Raw genomic sequence first — 18,518 nt, 5'->3', positions numbered from 1 at the left:
TCAGTATAGCTTTTCCCCAGAAGCAACACTCTTGTCACAAAGGCTGCCATCCCTTTAGGTTTTGGCATTGCTATGTTATAATATCCAAATAGTGCTCTTGGCGTAGGAGATCATCGTCTGCCCCAGATAGATGTAGTATATTGTCCAAGTCTAAGCCAGAACTGCAGAATATGGGGGCAAGTCCAGAGCATGTGTTCCAATGAAGCATGTGCTTGAGCACATTTTGGACAATTATGGTGTGGAGTGATTCCCATCCGGGATGCTCGCTCAGGTGAAATGTAAAGTCTTAAATCAACCTTCAATTGTAATTCCCAGTGAGTAACATTAGAGGATACCTTCTTGATGTTTATTAACACTCGTTGCACCTGCTGTGCTGTCAAAGAGCATTGCAAGTCTTCTGCCCAGGATGCTGCCAAAATGTCCAGATTCGGCCCTGGTTGGCAGTCCCTGAGGCTTAGGAGGTAAAAGCGAAGTGGAATCTTCTGTTGTGCTGAGAGACTAAAGAGTTCAGAAAGTGCTTCCCGACTGTCCTCTGTTAAATGTTCTGCTGGTCAAGAGTGAATATAATGTTGTATCTGATAATAAGCAAAAATATCCGTTGCCGGTAAGTCAAACGTACGACATAATGCTGGAAAAGTAGCCATCCGTCCTTCATCCAAAAACAATTGAAAAAGATATTGTAATCCTCTCATATCCCATCTTTTAAAGGAAACATTTTGTAATCCAGGCATAAATGAACAATTACCCTGGATGGGCAAATACAGAGACCCCAGAAGACAACTTAGCAGATTTACATACCCATTGCCATGTCCGCCGAGCTGGGGGCAAAGATAGGGTATTGTTCCACCTCTGGGCGGAGCATCGGGTCAGAGACATGTAATAAATAGCTGATATGATAAGGATCTAACAAAGATAATTCTAAGGAAGTAGCAGTAAAATAAGAAGTACCTCTAAACCAATCATTAATATGTCTCATCTGGCAGGCCAGGGCATACCAGCGAATATTCAATAAACCATACCCTCCCCTGTCCCTAGGCAGGCACATCCTAAGAAATTGCATACGAGGTCGCTTGCCCCCCCATAAAAAAGTTGTAAGCCCTTGGCTAGGTGTGCATTGTGAGTATAAGATAATAAAAGAGGGAACACCTGAAATCGATAGAACCATTTTGGAAAAATCACCATGTTATATAAGGCCACCCGTCCCGCCACTGAGAGTGGAAAGGTAGACCAATTTTGCAAGCATTGTAAAGTATCATGCACTAAGGGCAAAATATTGCTGTTGTAGAGAGTCTTAAGATCTCTAGGAATCCAAATCTCCAAATATTTAATAGAGGCAGTAGTCCATGTGAACGGAAAGTCCCCCTCCCATGAATGTTGCAGTGCAATCGGGCTGGCCAAAGCTATATAGATGTCTAGTAATTTAAGGAAAATCCTGAATAAAATCGGAATTCATCCAGAGCTTGCATAAGGTGGGGAATAGAGTGACTGGGACTAGTTAGGGTAAATAAGGAGTTGTCCTCACTCATAGCCTGTGCACTCTACACTCCATTACCACAGCATGGGGAAGAAGACCAACACACACTAAGACTAAACCACACCGGCACACCAAATCACTTATATATCCAAACACAACCCACAACTATCACACACAGATATCCACACTCAAATGCGCCTATTTAAATATCAGAGCGCTAGGTCCAAAAACAGAGCTTATAAAAACCTGGATAACACAAGAAAACCTGGACTGTCTTTTCCTCACAGAAACCTGGCTAACCTCCAACTCAGACCCCAGAATAACTGAAGTCTGCCCACAAGGATACAAAATTACAGTGGTCTACAGAGAAAAAAAAAGAGGCGGAGGCCTAGCAATCTTAATCAAACAAGATCTAACCCTTAATATAATTGAGAAAACATCTAACCCGTACATGGACCTTTTAGCTTGCCAACTCTCAAGCACCACACTAAAAGACACACTAAACTGCATGCTCTGCTATATAGCGCCAGGAAACTGGTCTTTAGCAAGAACCGAAGTGGAAGACTTCATATACCAAAACTCACTAATAGCAACCTACAACCTACTCCTAGGAGACCTAAATCTACACCTAGATGATCAATCATCCAAACAAGTAGACAACTTTCTCTCATTTCTCAAAGCCTTATCCTTTCAAATGCTAAATCCACAAACAACTCATGAAAAAGGCCACCAACTTGATATTGCAGCCTTCATGACCCACCAACCATCCTTAACAGAAATTCATACATCTAACGGAACATGGTCCAGATCCATCTGGTCAGACCACTACACCTACACTTTCAACATCAACTGGACCAAAAATAACAAAAAAACTATACCAAAACTCAATAAAGTAACATACACCTCAAGCAAACACATCGAACCCTCCATATTCTGGTCTAAAATAGATGAAACTATTCTAGAAAACAATTCTGAGGACTTCATCTTACATTGGGAAAGACTTTGCTCCAACACCCTTGATGATTTAGCCCCACTGCAAACTAAATCCAGACCCAGCAGGAGATCAGATAAATGGTTCGACTCCGAACTGCTACAACTCAAAAGACAATGTAGACGACTAGAGAGAAAATGGAGAAAATCAAACTCGGATCATACAAAATCCGCCTGGAAAAAAATCAACAAACAATACAAATCACAATTAAAGGACAAGAGAAAAGCACACTACACCAACCTAATAGGCACTGAAACCCAAGACACCAAAAAACTATTCCAAATTCTAAAAACCCTAACAGACACCAAATCCTACCTGACCACTAACAATACTATCCCCCCCTCAGCCACTCTATTAGCAGAACACTTCCAAAATAAAATTACCAATGCAAGAGCTACCCTCAATGACACCTCTACCCATCCTAACAAATTCACAATTCTCCCCATAGATAGAGATTCTACTGCAGCAGATAGAATATGATCTCAATTCCCCAACATACAATGGCCCGAATTCAACAAATACTACAAAAAATACAGCCATGCATCCTGTGACCTCAACAACTGTCCACCATATCTCCTAAAAACATTCAGCACAAAATTCCGCGCTCTTCTTCTAAACTGGATACAAATCTCGCTAATAAACGGCCACTACCCTACCAACCTCAGCGAAATCATCATCACCCCGATCCTCAAAGACCCCAAAGGACCGATAGACCAAACAGCCAACTACAGACCCATTGCCTCTATTCCACTCTAAGTCAAAATAATAGATGGACTAGTTGCCAAATTCCTCTCCAATTACCTAGGAAACCATAACATACTCCATCCCACACAATCCGGCTTCAGATACAACTTCAGCACGGAAACACTACTAGGATCTCTCTTGGACACAGCCAGACAACATCTCAGCACAGGAAAAAAAATGATACTCGTACAACTAGACCTTACCGCTGCATTCGACTTGGTGGACCATAACATTCTACTACAAATCCTGGATACAATAGGTATCACAGATAAAGTATACATATGGTTTGAAGGATTCCTTAAATCAAGAACCTTTAGAGTAGAATCAGACAAATAAAAATCTGAACCTTGGTCAAACCCCTGCGGAGTTCCCCAAGGATCCCCTCTATCCCCGACTCTCTTCAATCTCTATACAGCCTCCCTCAGCTCTCACCTGGACAAACAAGGCATAACCTCCTACAGCTATGCCGATGACATTACCATTCTCATACCCTTCGATCAACCTGAACTCTCCATGATGAACACAATATACCAAACACTAAAATCAATAGCAACCTGGATGAAAGATCACAAACTGAAATTGAACCCAGATAAAACAAAATTCATCCTCCTAGAAAACAACAAAATACCAACCATAACCAACATTGAAATCAACAAAATCAACTACCCCATACAAACCACCCTAAAACTGCTAGGAATAACTATCGACAGATGCTGCACCATGCAACCGCAAATCAATAAAACAATACAAAAGTCATTCTTAGTCATGAGAAACTTAAGACAAGTTCGGAAATTCTTCGAGAAAACTCAATTCCAGCTCATAGTTCAGTCCTTAATACTAGGCCTACTTGACTACTGCAATATCCTCTACCTCCCATGCCCTACAACCATAACAAAACAACTACAAACTATCCAAAACACAGCACTAAGACTCATCTACTCATTAAAGAAACATGATCACATTACAGAAGCATATCTCCAATCGCACTGGCTTCCGATCCCAGCAAGAATACAATTTAAATTCTACTGCCTACTATTTAAGACTTTATACAGAGACAGTCCAAACTACCTGAATAACCGCCTCATCCACAACACCGCAACCAGACATAGGAAAACTCACATCCCATTCTTATACCCCCCAATTAAGGAGGTCAAACAGAAAAAACTATATGATGGCCTCCTGGCCACTCAAGCAGCCAAACTAGACAACCAAATCGCCAATCTACTGACAGCATCCCTCGACTACAAGACTTTTAGAAAATAAATAAAGACCATACTCTTCAAGAAAACTCTGAAAAAAAGAAATAATACCGCAAGTCTCAAACTCCACCTCTCACTAAAGCCAACTTCCCCAAACAAATAACCTTACCCATTTCTCACTCTTTTTGAAAATGACCAATTTTTTTTTTTTTGTAAGCTCTTGTTGTAATACATCTTGGATAATTCTTTTGTAATCCGCCTTGAACTGCAAGGTAATGGCGGAATAGAATCCCTAATGTAATGTAATGTAATATATCTTCTCCTGACCTCTTTTGTCAGAGGTAACAGCTCATCCCAGGATGTCTGAGACTTAGGCTTCTCAAGACCTTGCATATTCATGCTGCCATGAAGATCCTGATTTCTGCCCAATGGGACACCCCTGAGGTGGGGGATGGGGTGGGGCTGTGTGGTGTGAGAGTTGTTAGGCTATATCCTTTGCTTTAGGATAACTTGGAGTCCTTGCGGCTGCCTAAGGTGGACTCTTAACTCCATTTATGAAGAAGACAACCTTGCCTGTGGAGGGTGGCATGGCCATAAAGGATATTCAGAGTAGGAGTTGGGAGTCCTCCCTTAAGATGTCCTTTGAGGTGACTATTCTACGCTTGTAAACTACTGTTTGCAGCTCTTATGCGGTCCGCTCTTGCTTAAGTTGGGTATAGAACATAACAAAAGATTAATAATAAAAATGACATAAGGAACAGATAAGATTATTTGGCCAGATACTTTGAAAAAAGATAAGTTTTCAATTGGGTTCTAAAATGTTTGTAAGAGCAAGCACTACGCAACAAAGGTCAAAATTTCTTATTGTGGAAAGCAGCCTGGAATGTTAATGTATGATCCAAAGATTTCTTTTACAACCTTGAACAAATGGAAAGATAAACAAAGCATGTGATCCTGTTCTGTGTTTATAAGATGGTATAAGGAATCTGTCAATCAGTGACAAGTTAATTTCCCTTATCATGAATCTACTTTCTGTACAAGTTCATCTTGATTGTATAAATTGAAAACTTAAAAATAAGTAAAAGGAATCTATCAATCATATAAATTGGAGAAATACCATACACAACTTTATAACAAAGGTAACCCAGCTTAAACAAAATTCGAGCTTCCATTGGGAGCCAGTGCAACCATGGCTGAGGATTTGATTTAATCTCTGCCTTTGCTGGAGGCTGTTTTGGCCTGCCTAGAAGATTTTGCTGTATGGTCTCCTGTGGTCGTCTGCTAAGGAGATCTCCTTGGGTGTGATGGTGTGAAGCTCAGGCATTGGGCCGCCAATGCAGCCTTCTAGGTGAGGCTGGCAAAGCTGCTTTTTAGTGGTAAACTCCTTTTTTAGGGAGGACTTATATAAGATTGTTAGATTTTGGGGGATTCCAAGGGCCAAAAGTTGCTGGAGGACAAGCCAAAATCTTTTTGTTCTTCCCAATCCAATCCAGTTTTTGGGAAGCAAGATGCTACAGGCCAGGAAAGTCTAGTTCTTATCAGCAGCCACACTATCAGCAGAAGCAGTAGTCATTTAGTGGAAACAGATGATCAGCAGCTGCCACCTCCTCCATGGTGACTTAGGTTTCTTATTCCTTCCAATGATGGGGTCTCGATCCATTACTCCGGGCTCACCATTGGGGGGATATTTGGTCCATTCCTCCAGAAAGAGATCAATTTACTTTGGACCAATGGGTTTTGGAGGACATACTAGACAGTTACAAACTGAAATTCACTCAGCCACTAGCAGATTTTTATTTGGAATTCCCATACAAAGTTCTTGCTGAAGTGATGACGGTATGATCTATTCTCAGCGAGCTTATACACTTGGGAGCTGTTCAGATGGTGTACCCAGTAGAATGTTTTGTGTGCATTATTCTTTCTATTTTGTGGTTCCCAAAAAGGGTGACTCGTTTCATCCCATTCTTGACCTCAAGCATGTCATCAAGGTGCTCAAAGTAAAACATTTCTGCAAATGGCAGACTTTGCAAGCTGCATTATTGTCTGTTCAACCTGGAGGGTTCTTAACCTCTCTAGATCTCAAGGAAGTGTATTTGCATATTCTGCTTTGGCTGCCCCATCAGCATTACCTTCATGTTACACTACTTGGAGAGCACTATCTGTTTTGAGTCATGCCATTTGGGCTGTCAGTGGCACCATGGACTTTCTCCATCTACCAAGAATTGTCAAGGCTCAAAGTGAATAAAGCAATGGGACCGGATAAATTACACCCCAGAGTGCTTAGGGAATTGAGAGTGATGTCCTGGCAGAGCTGTTAGCCGCGCTCTTCAACCTTTCTCTGAGCACGGGAAAAGTTCCATTAGACTGGAAAACAGCTAACGTCATTCCGCTCCACAAAAAGGGATGCAGGTTAGAGACTGCAAATTACAGACTGGTAAATCTCATGTCAATAGTGTGTAAACTTATGGAAACCATTGATTAAACACAAATTAGATACGGTCCTGGACGATGAGAGGCTGAGGGATCCCCACCAGCATGGATTTACAAAGGGGAGATCCTGCCAATCCAACCTGATCAGCTTCTTTGACTGCGTAACAAAGGAACTAGATAAGGGAGAGTCCCTAGATGTAGTGTATGTGGACTTCAGCAAGGCTTTTGATAGCGTCCCTCACTGTAGACTTTTGAACAAGATGAGTTTGTTGGGGCTAGGAAAAATATTAACTGCATGGGTTAAGGACTGGCTCAGTGGCAGACATCAGAGGGTGGTGGTAAACGGTACTTCCTCTGAAAAGTCGGAAGTGCACAGTGGAGTTCCGCAGGGCTCGGTCCTGGGTCCAATCCTATTTAATATCTTCATACAAGATCTGCCTCGGGGACTTCGGGGTAAAATTGCGTTATTTGCCGATGATGCTAAATTATGTAACATAGTGGGCGGAGGTACCGTGCCCGACACTATGACACAGGACATACTTTTACTGGAACACTGGTCTACTATTGGCAGCTGAATTTTAATGCCAAGAAGTGTAAAGTTATGCACCTTAGTAGCAGAAACCCATGCAGAACCTACACTCTGAATGGTGAGACCTTAACTTGAACTGTGGCAGAACGGGACCTGGGAGTAATCATTAGTGAAGATATGAAGACAGCCAATCAAGTAGAGAAAGCCTCATCCAAGGCTAGACAAATGCTGGATTGCATCCGGAGAAGTTTTGTCAGCCGAAAGCCTGAGGTGGTAATGCCGCTATACAGGTCCATGGTGAGACCACATCTGGAATACTGTGTGCAATTTTGGAGGCCACATTATCAGAAGGATGTGCTGAGAATGGAATCGGTTCAACGATTGGCCACCAAGATGGTCTTAGGTCTCAAGGATATCCCATATGAAGAACGTCTAGGTAAGTTGCAGCTTTACTCTCTCGAGGAACGCAGAGAGAGAGGTGACATGATAGAGGCTTTCAAATACGTTACTGGTCGTATTGAGGTGGAAGAAGACATCTTTTTCCTTACAGGCCCTACGGCAACAAGAGGGCATCTGCTAAAAAACAGGGGCGGGAGATTTCATAGTGACACTAGGAAGTACTTCTTCACCGAAAGGGTGGTTGACCGTTGGAACGATCTTCCACTTCAAGTAGTTGAAGCCAGTAACGCAACCCGACTGGATTGTGGCCCTCGAGGAGGGACTTTGGCACCCCTGCCTTAGAGGTTGCACAAGCACCACCTTCAGATAGATGTCCACAGTGGTAGTGCATGAGATCAGCATGCCTTTGCTAGGTTTCATTGCTCCTGTACTTAAGCATGATATAATTGATATTTGAGGTGCAGAGCTGTTGCCTTGCATAGAGAGGGAGAATAGCTCTTCCTGGAAGAAAGATGCCCTTCAATCACAGTGACACTGATTTGAAGCTGGCTAATGTCTAATAACCCTTATAATTGTGATTTTCCTCCCACTTGGAGTTCTTACAGCTTTGGTACATCCTACTTGTCTGGACTGGTCTAGTCCAGGACAGGCCCAGGAAGACTACTGCTGGTACCATGTAATGATGGAAGGAACTTCTTAGGCCTTTCTGGTGATGGTTCCTAGGAGGGGTTTCCTTTCCTGTTAGGATTGAGAACTCTATAATGCTGATCTATGTTTAATAATGCACTATAATATTATGCTATGGTGGTTCTATAATGCTCTCTAAGGTTGCTAATATTGCTTGACAGTGGTGATGTGGTGATAGGTTGTTGGACCTGAAACATAATGTTGTCACTTATGATTGATTTACAAGGCTGTTCAAGAGTTGCAGATCTGCTTAGTGAATAGTAACATAGTATTAATCAGCAAAAATAATGTCCATCTAGACTGCTCAACAAGATAAACTCATGGCTTATGGTATACTGGTAAGTACCACTCCTTAATTGGTGTTGGTGTCACTAAATTGTGAGTGTTCTCTGCCTCCATCTGCTGGTTAGGGAACATAGAGTTAGATTCACTAATCTCATGGATCCGATCCATGAGGTTGCCAGGGGCCTGATTCATGACGTGTCCTCATGCTGGAGAGCAATCCTGACGCATGAGCAGACCATCTTCTTTGCCTGTAGATGGTCTGCGCATGCTCTCCATGCGAGCTTTCCGGTGATTGGAACCTGATATGAAAAGTTAGATGTCCCCCCCCTCCCTCCCTGGACATTTCAGTCAGAGGCACAGAAGTGAAAGGAGCCCTTGAAAATCTCCTCAGCCAGAGCCCCCGATTTGTGTAATCACTGCAGTCTCTTTTGGAGGGAGTGATTGTAGGCTGAATTCAAAGATCCCTTGCTGTACCAGTGCCAATTGTGATTTCGGACAGTCACTTTTCAGCGGGACACAAACACACAACAGCACAGTGCAGGCCAGGAACTCTCCTCTGTCCACATATGGCAGGAGATCAAAATTTGACTCCCCCCCCCATCTTGTTTCAACTTTTTCCCTCTACACAGAGCCCTTTATTTTTTAAAGCCTGTTGTTTTAACCTGCGGGTTTAAAGCGGGGCTGCACTGCAGCGTGTTCTGGAACTTAACAGAATATGCCGTAGTGCAGCCCCGCTTTAAACCTGTGAGTTAAAACCATGGAGTCGGGGCGGCAAGCAGGAGATTCGGGCCAGAGAGAGTTGGGCCAGGGAGAGTAGGGCAGCAAACAGGAGAGTCGGGCCAGAGAGAGCAGAGCAGAGGAGAGTCGGAGCAGAGAGCAGGGCGGCAAGCAGGAGAGTCGGGCCAGGGAGAGTAGGGCAGCAAACAGGAGAGTCGGGCCAGAGAGAGCAGAGCAGAGGAGAGTCGGAGCAGAGAGCAGGGCGGCAAGCAGGAGAGTCGGGCCAGGGAGAGTAGGGCAGCAAGCAGGAGAGTCGGACCAGAGAGAGCAGAGGAGAGTCAGAGCAGAGAGCAAGGCGGCAAGCAGGAGACTCAGGCCAGAGAGAGTGGGGCGGCAAGCAGGAGAGTCGGGGCAGAGAGTAGGGGTTTTGCACAAGCGACTGGTCCTCAGCAGTTGCTTGTTTTTTGATCGACCAGCCCAGTCAGTGTTCCTGGTTTTGGTTTTTTTTTTTAGTGAATCGCTGCCTTTCTACATTTGCATGCCATTCCCCCTCATTTGCATGATTGGATCGGGAGTGTGGTTAGTGAATCGGGTCGGGGTTCCAAAGTGGTCGGGACACAATCGGTGTCCTTAGTGAATCTAGCCCATAATCCACCCATCTTAAACTGGTCTAGCAGAACTTGAAGAAAAAGATTAGCAGGTAAGAACAAATTTCATCTTTCCAGCGCTGGCCCTGACACTTTCTAGAATGGGCAAAAACATGTGATTCTACTGTAGTATGGGCAAAAGCAAGTGATGAAACTGTGTATATTTAAGGAGGGTAGTTTTCAAATGCTCTCATCTTGCTACATTGATAACATTTTAATATGACTAGATCCGTTTAAAAATTGGTCTCCCTATGTCTGTGGGGAAAAGTGCTCAATGCATCTGACCTCTTCTCGTAATGACTGATCTCAAGCTGTTAAAATAGTATTTCATTTTACTAAATAAGTGCTTTTCTCATACAGATTGATGAGCACAGAATATGTGTTTGTGTTAGAAAACGTCCACTCAATAAAAAAGGTAAGAATTTATATCGTGAAATAAAATCAAATCAACAAAGTATTTAGAGTTTGGGAGGAGTTAGCAAGGAATAACCTTTTTATAAGACAAAAGTTTGAAGTTGCAAGCTTTTGGGATGATTAAGTCCTACATTCAGCTTTAAAGTTAGCATCATTTTGTGACAGTACGTTGTGTACATATGGAGGACAATTTTCAGAGGGATTTACCCAAATCAATAGGTATTTGCTCAGGCACTGTAACTTGTCCTGGATGAAAGTTGCTGCCCTTGGAGTAAAGTATGCACAGTCTTTCATAGCACACCTACTTGAATAAAAAGAGGAATCACTAGGAGTGTGTCTTATGTTAGAATAAAGTAATGCTTGCATATAGACATTTTCTACTGTGTATGTGACTGTTTTACCTTCTGATTTTAAACATAGAAACATAATGTCAGATAAAAGCCAAATGGCCCTTTCATCCAGAGTATCCATTATCTCTCCCTCTCTCTAAGAGATCCCACATGCCTATCCCAGACTTTCTTGAATTCAGACAGTCTCTGTCTCCACCACCTCTTCCAGGAGACTGTTCCACGCATCTACCACCCTTTCTGTAGAGGTTTATTATTGAAAAGAGCATGATAAGCACTAATAAAACTGAGGTGAACTCTAACCGAAGTGGTCTTAAGCCCAGAGTTGGATAAACAGAGAAGGTAGTCCAATACTGAAGAAAGAGAAGATGTGGCGGAATCGAGTTGATGGAGATTACACAATGAAATGAAGCATGTCCTCTTGAATCGATAGCACTGCTGAGTACAAGGCTTTCTTGAAGCAGCTATAATGGCTTGTACTGAGTCTGAAAGATTATAATTTGCTGAAGTGAGGTTGAGAGGTACCAAGCTGTTAGATGAAGAGATTGCAGATTGGGATGTAAAAGAGATCCTTGATTCTGAGTGAGTAGAGATGGAAAGATCTGTAATGGAATTGGATTCCTGACACTCAGATGAAGTAGAAAAGAAAACCAAGACTGTCTGGGCCACCGAGGAGCTATTAGGATCATGGCAGCTGACTCTTAATTGAGTTTGATAAATGTCTTCGGAACCCGAGGGATTGGCAGAAATGCATAATGGAATTTTCATGACCAATCTAGAACACACACTTCGCTACTGATTGGACTATAATATTAAGAGCTCTATAGCTATTACAAATGATATCTTTAAATAAATACAAATGAAACTTTAAATAAAACTGTTGTGGATAGAATACACCTTAAAGCCAAGTGAATGTATATAAAAAGTGAGGAATATATGGACCAGTGATGATCAGATACTTAAAGCTCTAGGGCCATGAGAGTATTCGAGCCCTAAGTGGTATCGCTGAGGTCCTGGGAAGATGCCCTAAATGAGCTCTTATATATAGTAAAGATATTATTTGTATTAGCTATAGAGCTCTTAATATTATAGTCCAATCAGTAGTGAAGTGTGTGTTCTAGATTGGTCATGAAAATTCCATTATGCATTTCTGCCAATCCCTCGGATTCCGAAGACATTTGTCAAACTCAATTAAGAGTCAGCTGCCATGATCCTAATAGCTCCTCGGTGGCCCAGATAGTCTTGGTTTTCCTTTCTACTTCAACTGAGTGTCAGGAATCCAATTCCATTACAGATCTTTCCATCTCTACTCACTCAGAATCAAGGATCTCTTTTACATCCCAATCTGCAATCTCTTCATCTAACAGCTTGGTACCTCTCAACCTCACTTCAGCAGATTATAATCTTTCAGACTCAGTACAAGCCATTATAGCTGCTTCAAGAAAGCCTTGTACTCAGCAGTGCTATCGATTCAAGAGGACACGCTTCATTTCATTGTGTAATCTCCATCAACTCGATTCCTCCACATCTTCTCTTTCTTCAGTATTGGACTACCTTCTCTATTTATCCAACTCTGGGCTTAAGACCACTTCAGTTAGAGTTCACCTCAGTTTTATTAGTGCTTATCATGCTCTTTTCAATAATAAACCTCTAGCCACTCATCCGCTTGTTTCCCGGTTTATGAAAGGACTCTTGAACTCAAAACCTCCACTAAAACCGCCTCCAGTTGTCTGGGATCTTAATCTAGTCCTCACTAGTCTGATGAAGTCACCATTTGAACATAAGAATAGTCTTACTGTGTCAGACCAAGGGTCCATCAAGCCCAGTAGCCTGTCTCACTGTGGCCAATCCAGGTCACTAGTACCTGGCCAAAACCCAAAGAGTAGCAACATTCCAAGCTATCGATTTAGGGCAAGCAGTGGTTTCCCTCATGTCTTTTTCAATAACAGACAATAGACTTTTCATCCAGGAAATTGTCCAAATCTTTCTTAAAACCAGCTATGCTATCTACTCTTACCACGTCCTCTGGCAATGTGTTTCAGAGCTTAACTATTCTCTGAGTGAAAAAAAATTTCCTCCTATTGGTTTTAAAAGTATTTCCCTGTAACTTTGAGTGTCCCCTAGTTTTTGTAATTTTTGACGGAGGGAAAAATCGATCCACTTGTACCCGTTCTACTCTACTCAGGATTTTGTAGACTTCAATCATATCTCCCCTCAGCCGTCTCTTTTCCAAGCTGAAGAGCCCTAACCTTTTTAGTCTTTCCTCATACGAAAGGATTTCCATCCCCTTTATCATCTTGGTTGCTCTTCTTTGAAGCTTTTCTAGTGCCACTATATCTTTCTTGAGATAAGGAGACCAGAATTGAACGCAATACTCCAGGTGAGGTTGTACCACGGAGCATTATAATATTTTTAGTCTTATAAACCATTTCTTTTTTAATAATTCCTAGCATCTTGTTTGCTTTTTTGTCCGCCACCGCACACTGGGAAGAAGGTTTCATGTTATTGTCTACAGTGACACTCAGCTCCTTTTCTTGGGTGCTAACACCCAAGGTTGACCCTAGCATCAGGTAACTGTGATTTGAGTTATTCTTACCAATGTGCATCACTTTGCATTTGTCCATATTAAATTTCATCTGCCATTTGGATGCCCAGTCTTCAGTTTCCTAAGGTCTGCCTGCAATTTTTCACAATCTGCATGGATTTTAACAGCTTTGAACAGTTTAGTGTCATCTGCAAATTTAATTTCCAGATCATATATAAATAAGTTAATAGTTAATATAAATAACACTGGCCCCAATACAGATCCTTGCAGCACTCCACTGTTTACTCTCATCCATTGACAGAAAAATGACTATTTAACCCTCCTCTCTGTTTTCTATCCGATAGCCAATTCCTAATCCACAACTGAACTTTGCCACCTATCCTATGACTCTTAATTTTTTCAGGAGCCTTTCATGAGGAACTTTGTCAAAAGCTTTCTGAAACTCTAGATACACTACATCAACTGAATCACCTTTATTCACATGTTTGTTCACACCTTCAAGGAAGTCAAGCAAATTGGTGAGGCAAGATTTCCCTGAGCTGAACCCATGATGACTCTGTCCCAGTAAATCATATTTGTCTTCGTGTTCTACAATTTTATTTTTTTATAATTGTTTCTACCATTTTTGCCCGGCACTGAAGTGAAGCTTATCGGGCTGTAATTTCCCGGATCTCCCCTAGAACCCTTTTTAAAAATTGACATAACATTGGCCACCCTCCAATCTTCAGGTAATAGAGACGATTTTTAGCGACATATTACAGATCACTAACAGCAGGTCAGCAATTTCATGTTTGAATTCTTTTAGCACCCTGGGATATAAGATATACCATCCAGTCCAGGTGATTTATCACGTTTTAACTTGTCAATTTGGCTTAGTACATCTTCTAGATTCACTGAGATTTCTTTCAGTTCCTTTGCATTATCACTTTTGAAAACCATTTCCAGTTCAGGTAGATCTTACATCTTCTTCTGTAAAGACTGAAGCAAAGAATTCATTCAATCTTTTCACTATGACCTTATCCTCCCTGAGCTCCCCTTTTGCTCCTTGATCATCCAGTTGTCCCATGGATTCCCTCACAGCCTTCCCGCTATTAGTTGGTATACCTCAAGACTGTCCTGGGACCACTCTTTTTCTCAATCTATACTTGCTCACTTGAAGCGCTGATATCCTCCCATGACTTCCAGTATCACCTCTATGCTGACGACTCCCAGATCTGGCTCTTTCCACCAGATATCTCTACTGAAACACAGACCAAAGTTCCAGTCTGCCAGTACAGCATTGCCGCCTGGATGTTTCAGCCATCTAAAGCGTGAATGTGGCTAAAATGGAGCTGTTCATGTTCTTCCCAAAAGCCACCTCCCTGCTTCCCCCGTTCTCTGTGGACAACACATTCTTCCTCTGTTTTGTTTGCTCGCAATCTCGTGGTCATCTTTGACTCTTTTCTCCTTCACCGCACAGATACAAAATTTCACTAAAACCTGCTGCTTCTTCCTCTATATTACCAAAATCCGTCCCTTCCTTTCTGAGCACACTTCCAAAACTCTTATCCAAGCCATCATCACCTTGCACTTAGATTACTGCAATTCGCTACTCTCAGTCCTTCCACTTAGCCATCTTGCCCCCTCCAATCCATCTAGAATTCGGTTGCAAGACTCATATTTCGTGAGAGCCACTATACTCATGTTACTCCTCTCCTAAAGTCACTTCTTTGGCTTCCCATCTGTTTCCAAATACAATTCAAACTCCACTTACTGTCCTACAAATGCACTCACTCAGCTGCCCCTCACTATCTCTCTTCACTTCTCTCCCTATGTTCTTCACCCACTAGCTCCACTCAGACGGTAAGCCTCTCCTATATATGCCCTTCTCTTCCTCTACCAACTCCAGACTCCATACCTTCTACCTTGCTGCACTATATGCTTGGAAAAAGCTGCTCGACTCCTTGAACTGTGGACTCCGTCTCTGGCAGTGTTCAAGGCCCAGTTAAAAGCCCAGCTCTTTGAGACAGCTTTCAACTCCTAACTTCTCTCACCTTGGGTTCTGCATCCCTAGCTCTATATATCATGTCTGTCTGTCCAAGTTAGATTGTAAGCTCTTCTAAGCTGGGCCCTCTATTAAATGATAACATGTACAGCGCTGCATATGCCTTTCAACGCTATATAAGCGATAATAGTAGCGATGCCTCCTGCCTATTTGGTGAGACTCCATTTCTGATTCCATTCCACTGGGGATTCTGGAGGAGTGGTATCCTCCCTTTCTGCACAGCTTTATCTATGGCTCAACTCAGAACAGGAAGCCTTCAGCTCATTTGATGTGTCTCCATCGTTGAATATAGAATATAGCTGCAGTTCCCTCAATGTCAGTGGAGCACAGCTTTGGACGTATGTGTGTTATGGCCCCATGAGGAGCGCAGCTCTGGTTGCAGATGTTACCCCCCACTCTTTTGTTGGATGTGCAGCATGGGGGCCAATACCCTTCAATAGATCTACAGCATAGCCTTGGCTGTATGTGTGCTTCGGCTCCATCGCTAGGTGTGGTGCGTGTTCCATTGCTGCATGAGTAATGCACCAATGCAGCTGGAGCTACAATTCCATCTTTGAATGGGGCACTCAGCTGTGGCTGCATTTGTGCCACAGTCCCATATCTAGATAGGGAACGCAGTTCTGGCTGCATTTGTGTCACGGTTCTATTTCTGGATGGGGCGTGTAGCTCCGGCTGTATGGTTCCTTCTCTGGATGGGGAGAGCAGCAGCTCCGGCTGCATTTGTGCCACATTCCGTCGCTGTATGTGGAGAGCAGCAGCTCTGGTGGCATTTGTGCCACGTTCCGTTGCTGTATGTGGAGAGCAGCAGCTCTGGTTGCATATGTGCCATTGTTACGTTCCTGGATGTGGAGAACAGCAGCTTTGGCCTCCAGGTTGCCATTGCTTTATCGCTGGACATAGAGTGCTAATTCGAGCACTACCTCCTTTGGCATGAGTTCCTCTGCAGGGCTCAATCTCTGCATGTCTTAATCTTTGGATTTAGTGAGTGGCCCAGCTGCACTGATCGGTAGGCCTTTCTCTCCGGATGCAGAGTAAGGCTTAATGTGGAGTGTGAAACATAGATCTATTTCACAGTGGCTCAATGGCTGCTTGCCTGGTGTGTTTCCTTCGCCCTAAGTTGCACACACCTCCTAGCTTTATCCCTGCCTGCTGCATGCACTCCTAAGTCAGTCTGCCATGCACACATTGCATCTAGCTTTGGCCATCCCTAGAGTGCATGCAAGTTGTCTTCCCAGGCTATGGAGTACCTATCCTTGGCGCAGCTCCTTGGGTTCTGCGTGTCTTCTGGTCTGATGATTTGGCTTCATCTCCTTCCAGTGGACAGCCTTGCAGCTAATTCAGGGATGTCCAGTGTCGGTCCTTGAGGGCCGTAGTCCAGTCGGGTTTTCAGGATTTCCCTAATGAATATGCATTGAAAGCAGTGCATGCAAATAGATCTCATGCATATTCATTGGGGAAATCCTGAAAACCCGACTGGATTGCGGCCCTCGAGGACCGACATTGGACACCCCTGAGCTAATTGGAGGTCCCAGTTGGTCCTGATATCGCTATCTTTCCTCATTCTGTTCCATTTCCTGCCCCATTGAGGTCTGCTTTGCTACATCCAACTTGTCTCGCTAATGATGACGAGGAAGGAAAAATTGTGTTCTTATCTGTTAATTTTCTATTCTTTAGTCGCAGCAGATGAATCCAGAGACTTGCCCTTTCTGTTATTTTCAGTTTTGCTTTTGTTCTGTAGGGATTGGCCTTTTAGGCAGCCTCGATGCAAATTTCACAGCTGAGAGGAGGGAGTTCTGTGTCGTTAGGCCTGTTCATTGATCCTGTTGCTTTAAGAGAAATACTGAAGTACCAGTGAGCAGACCATCGTATATATGACAGAGCTCAGCTTTGTGTTCTCTGTCTCCACCTGCAGATAGGTAAACCTAACCCATTTGTCTCTAGATTCATTTGCTGTGACTAAAGGAAAGAAATTAACAGGTAAGAACATAATTTTGTCTTGATTTTGAAATCAGTCAAAACCTATTCAAGTTTGGACTTGCCACCTAAATGAAAGAATAACTTGAAGATTCCATATCACTAACTTGAAAATAGTATGATGGTCTTATGTTTACATGGTAGCTATTCTCAGCAATTGAAAATCCCTCAGAGCCGCCAAAACTTGACATGAAGTGTCTACAGTGGTATGAGGCCATAAATGCCTAATTACCTTTTACGTTTCCTTTTTAGAAAATGTAATGAAAGACCTAGATGTAATTACAATCCCTAGCAAAGATGTAGTGATGGTACATGAGCCAAAACAAAAGGTGGATTTAACAAGGTATCTGGAAAATCAGACTTTTCGTTTTGATTATGCCTTTGATGACACAGCCCCCAATGAAATGGTTTATAGGTAGGTAATTTTGTTTCATTAACAGAAATTGTGTTGTGATGTTGTTTATCTACAGTACAGCCTAACTGATTTTTAACAGCTTTAGACATTTAAAAGTAAACTTCTAGTTCTTTGTCAAACTCTCTAGACTGGTACAGCTTCACTGATGGTAATAGCTCATCATGACCAAGTGAAGACTAAGACCAAACTTTTGGTTATATTGCATACTAGCTGTCCCTCCCTCTATCAACAGTCTTCTCTTTCTCCAGCAGGTGTTGGTCTTGGTGAGCTGTACCCATCTCCCCTTGTTAGGGCTGTTGGAATTTGTTTAGAGCTTCTTGTCCTCATTTTGGTGCCGGACTGAGCTTGTAGGCGCCATGTTTAGGGGTCTGTCTGACCTCGGGGGTGTCACACCTGGCGGGTCTCTTGCTGGGTCTCTCCCCTCCTCTTCCTCCACCTCTCTAAAATTTTGTAGAGACCACCAATACAGGCAAGGCATATAGCTTTAAGAGCCAGTTGAGTCTGTTCTGAATCCCCCCCCCAAAAAAACCCCCAACAAACAAACAAACAAAAAACCCTGAGGCAGTGCCTGTCTAAAGGGAGCTTTCCCTTGTCTATTATTGTATTTTTTTGTATTAACTGGCACTTTGTTTCTAGCTAGGTTGCTTATTGCGCAATGAGCACTTTCACTGGGAGAA

The 18,518-nt window shown here is 42.8% G+C and overlaps 1 protein-coding gene across 2 annotated transcripts in view; it reads left to right on the top strand.

Moving 5' to 3' along the window:
- The window catches only part of KIF2A (kinesin family member 2A), a 271,896-nt gene that overhangs the window by 95,413 nt on the left and 157,965 nt on the right, over positions 1–18,518 (top strand). For both annotated transcript variants that reach the window (XM_033930524.1, XM_033930514.1), the window contains exons 8-9: positions 10,463–10,517; positions 17,679–17,841. In XM_033930524.1, coding sequence (XP_033786415.1) covers positions 10,463–10,517; positions 17,679–17,841 — 218 coding nt within the window. The remainder of the gene's footprint in view (positions 1–10,462; positions 10,518–17,678; positions 17,842–18,518) is intronic.

The sequence above is a fragment of the Geotrypetes seraphini genome, chromosome 1 (assembly GCF_902459505.1).
Source record: "Geotrypetes seraphini chromosome 1, aGeoSer1.1, whole genome shotgun sequence".
Taxonomy (NCBI): domain Eukaryota; kingdom Metazoa; phylum Chordata; class Amphibia; order Gymnophiona; family Dermophiidae; genus Geotrypetes; species Geotrypetes seraphini.
The sequence above is the reverse complement of the archived record's forward strand: the minus strand, read 5'-3'. Positions and strand labels throughout refer to the sequence as shown.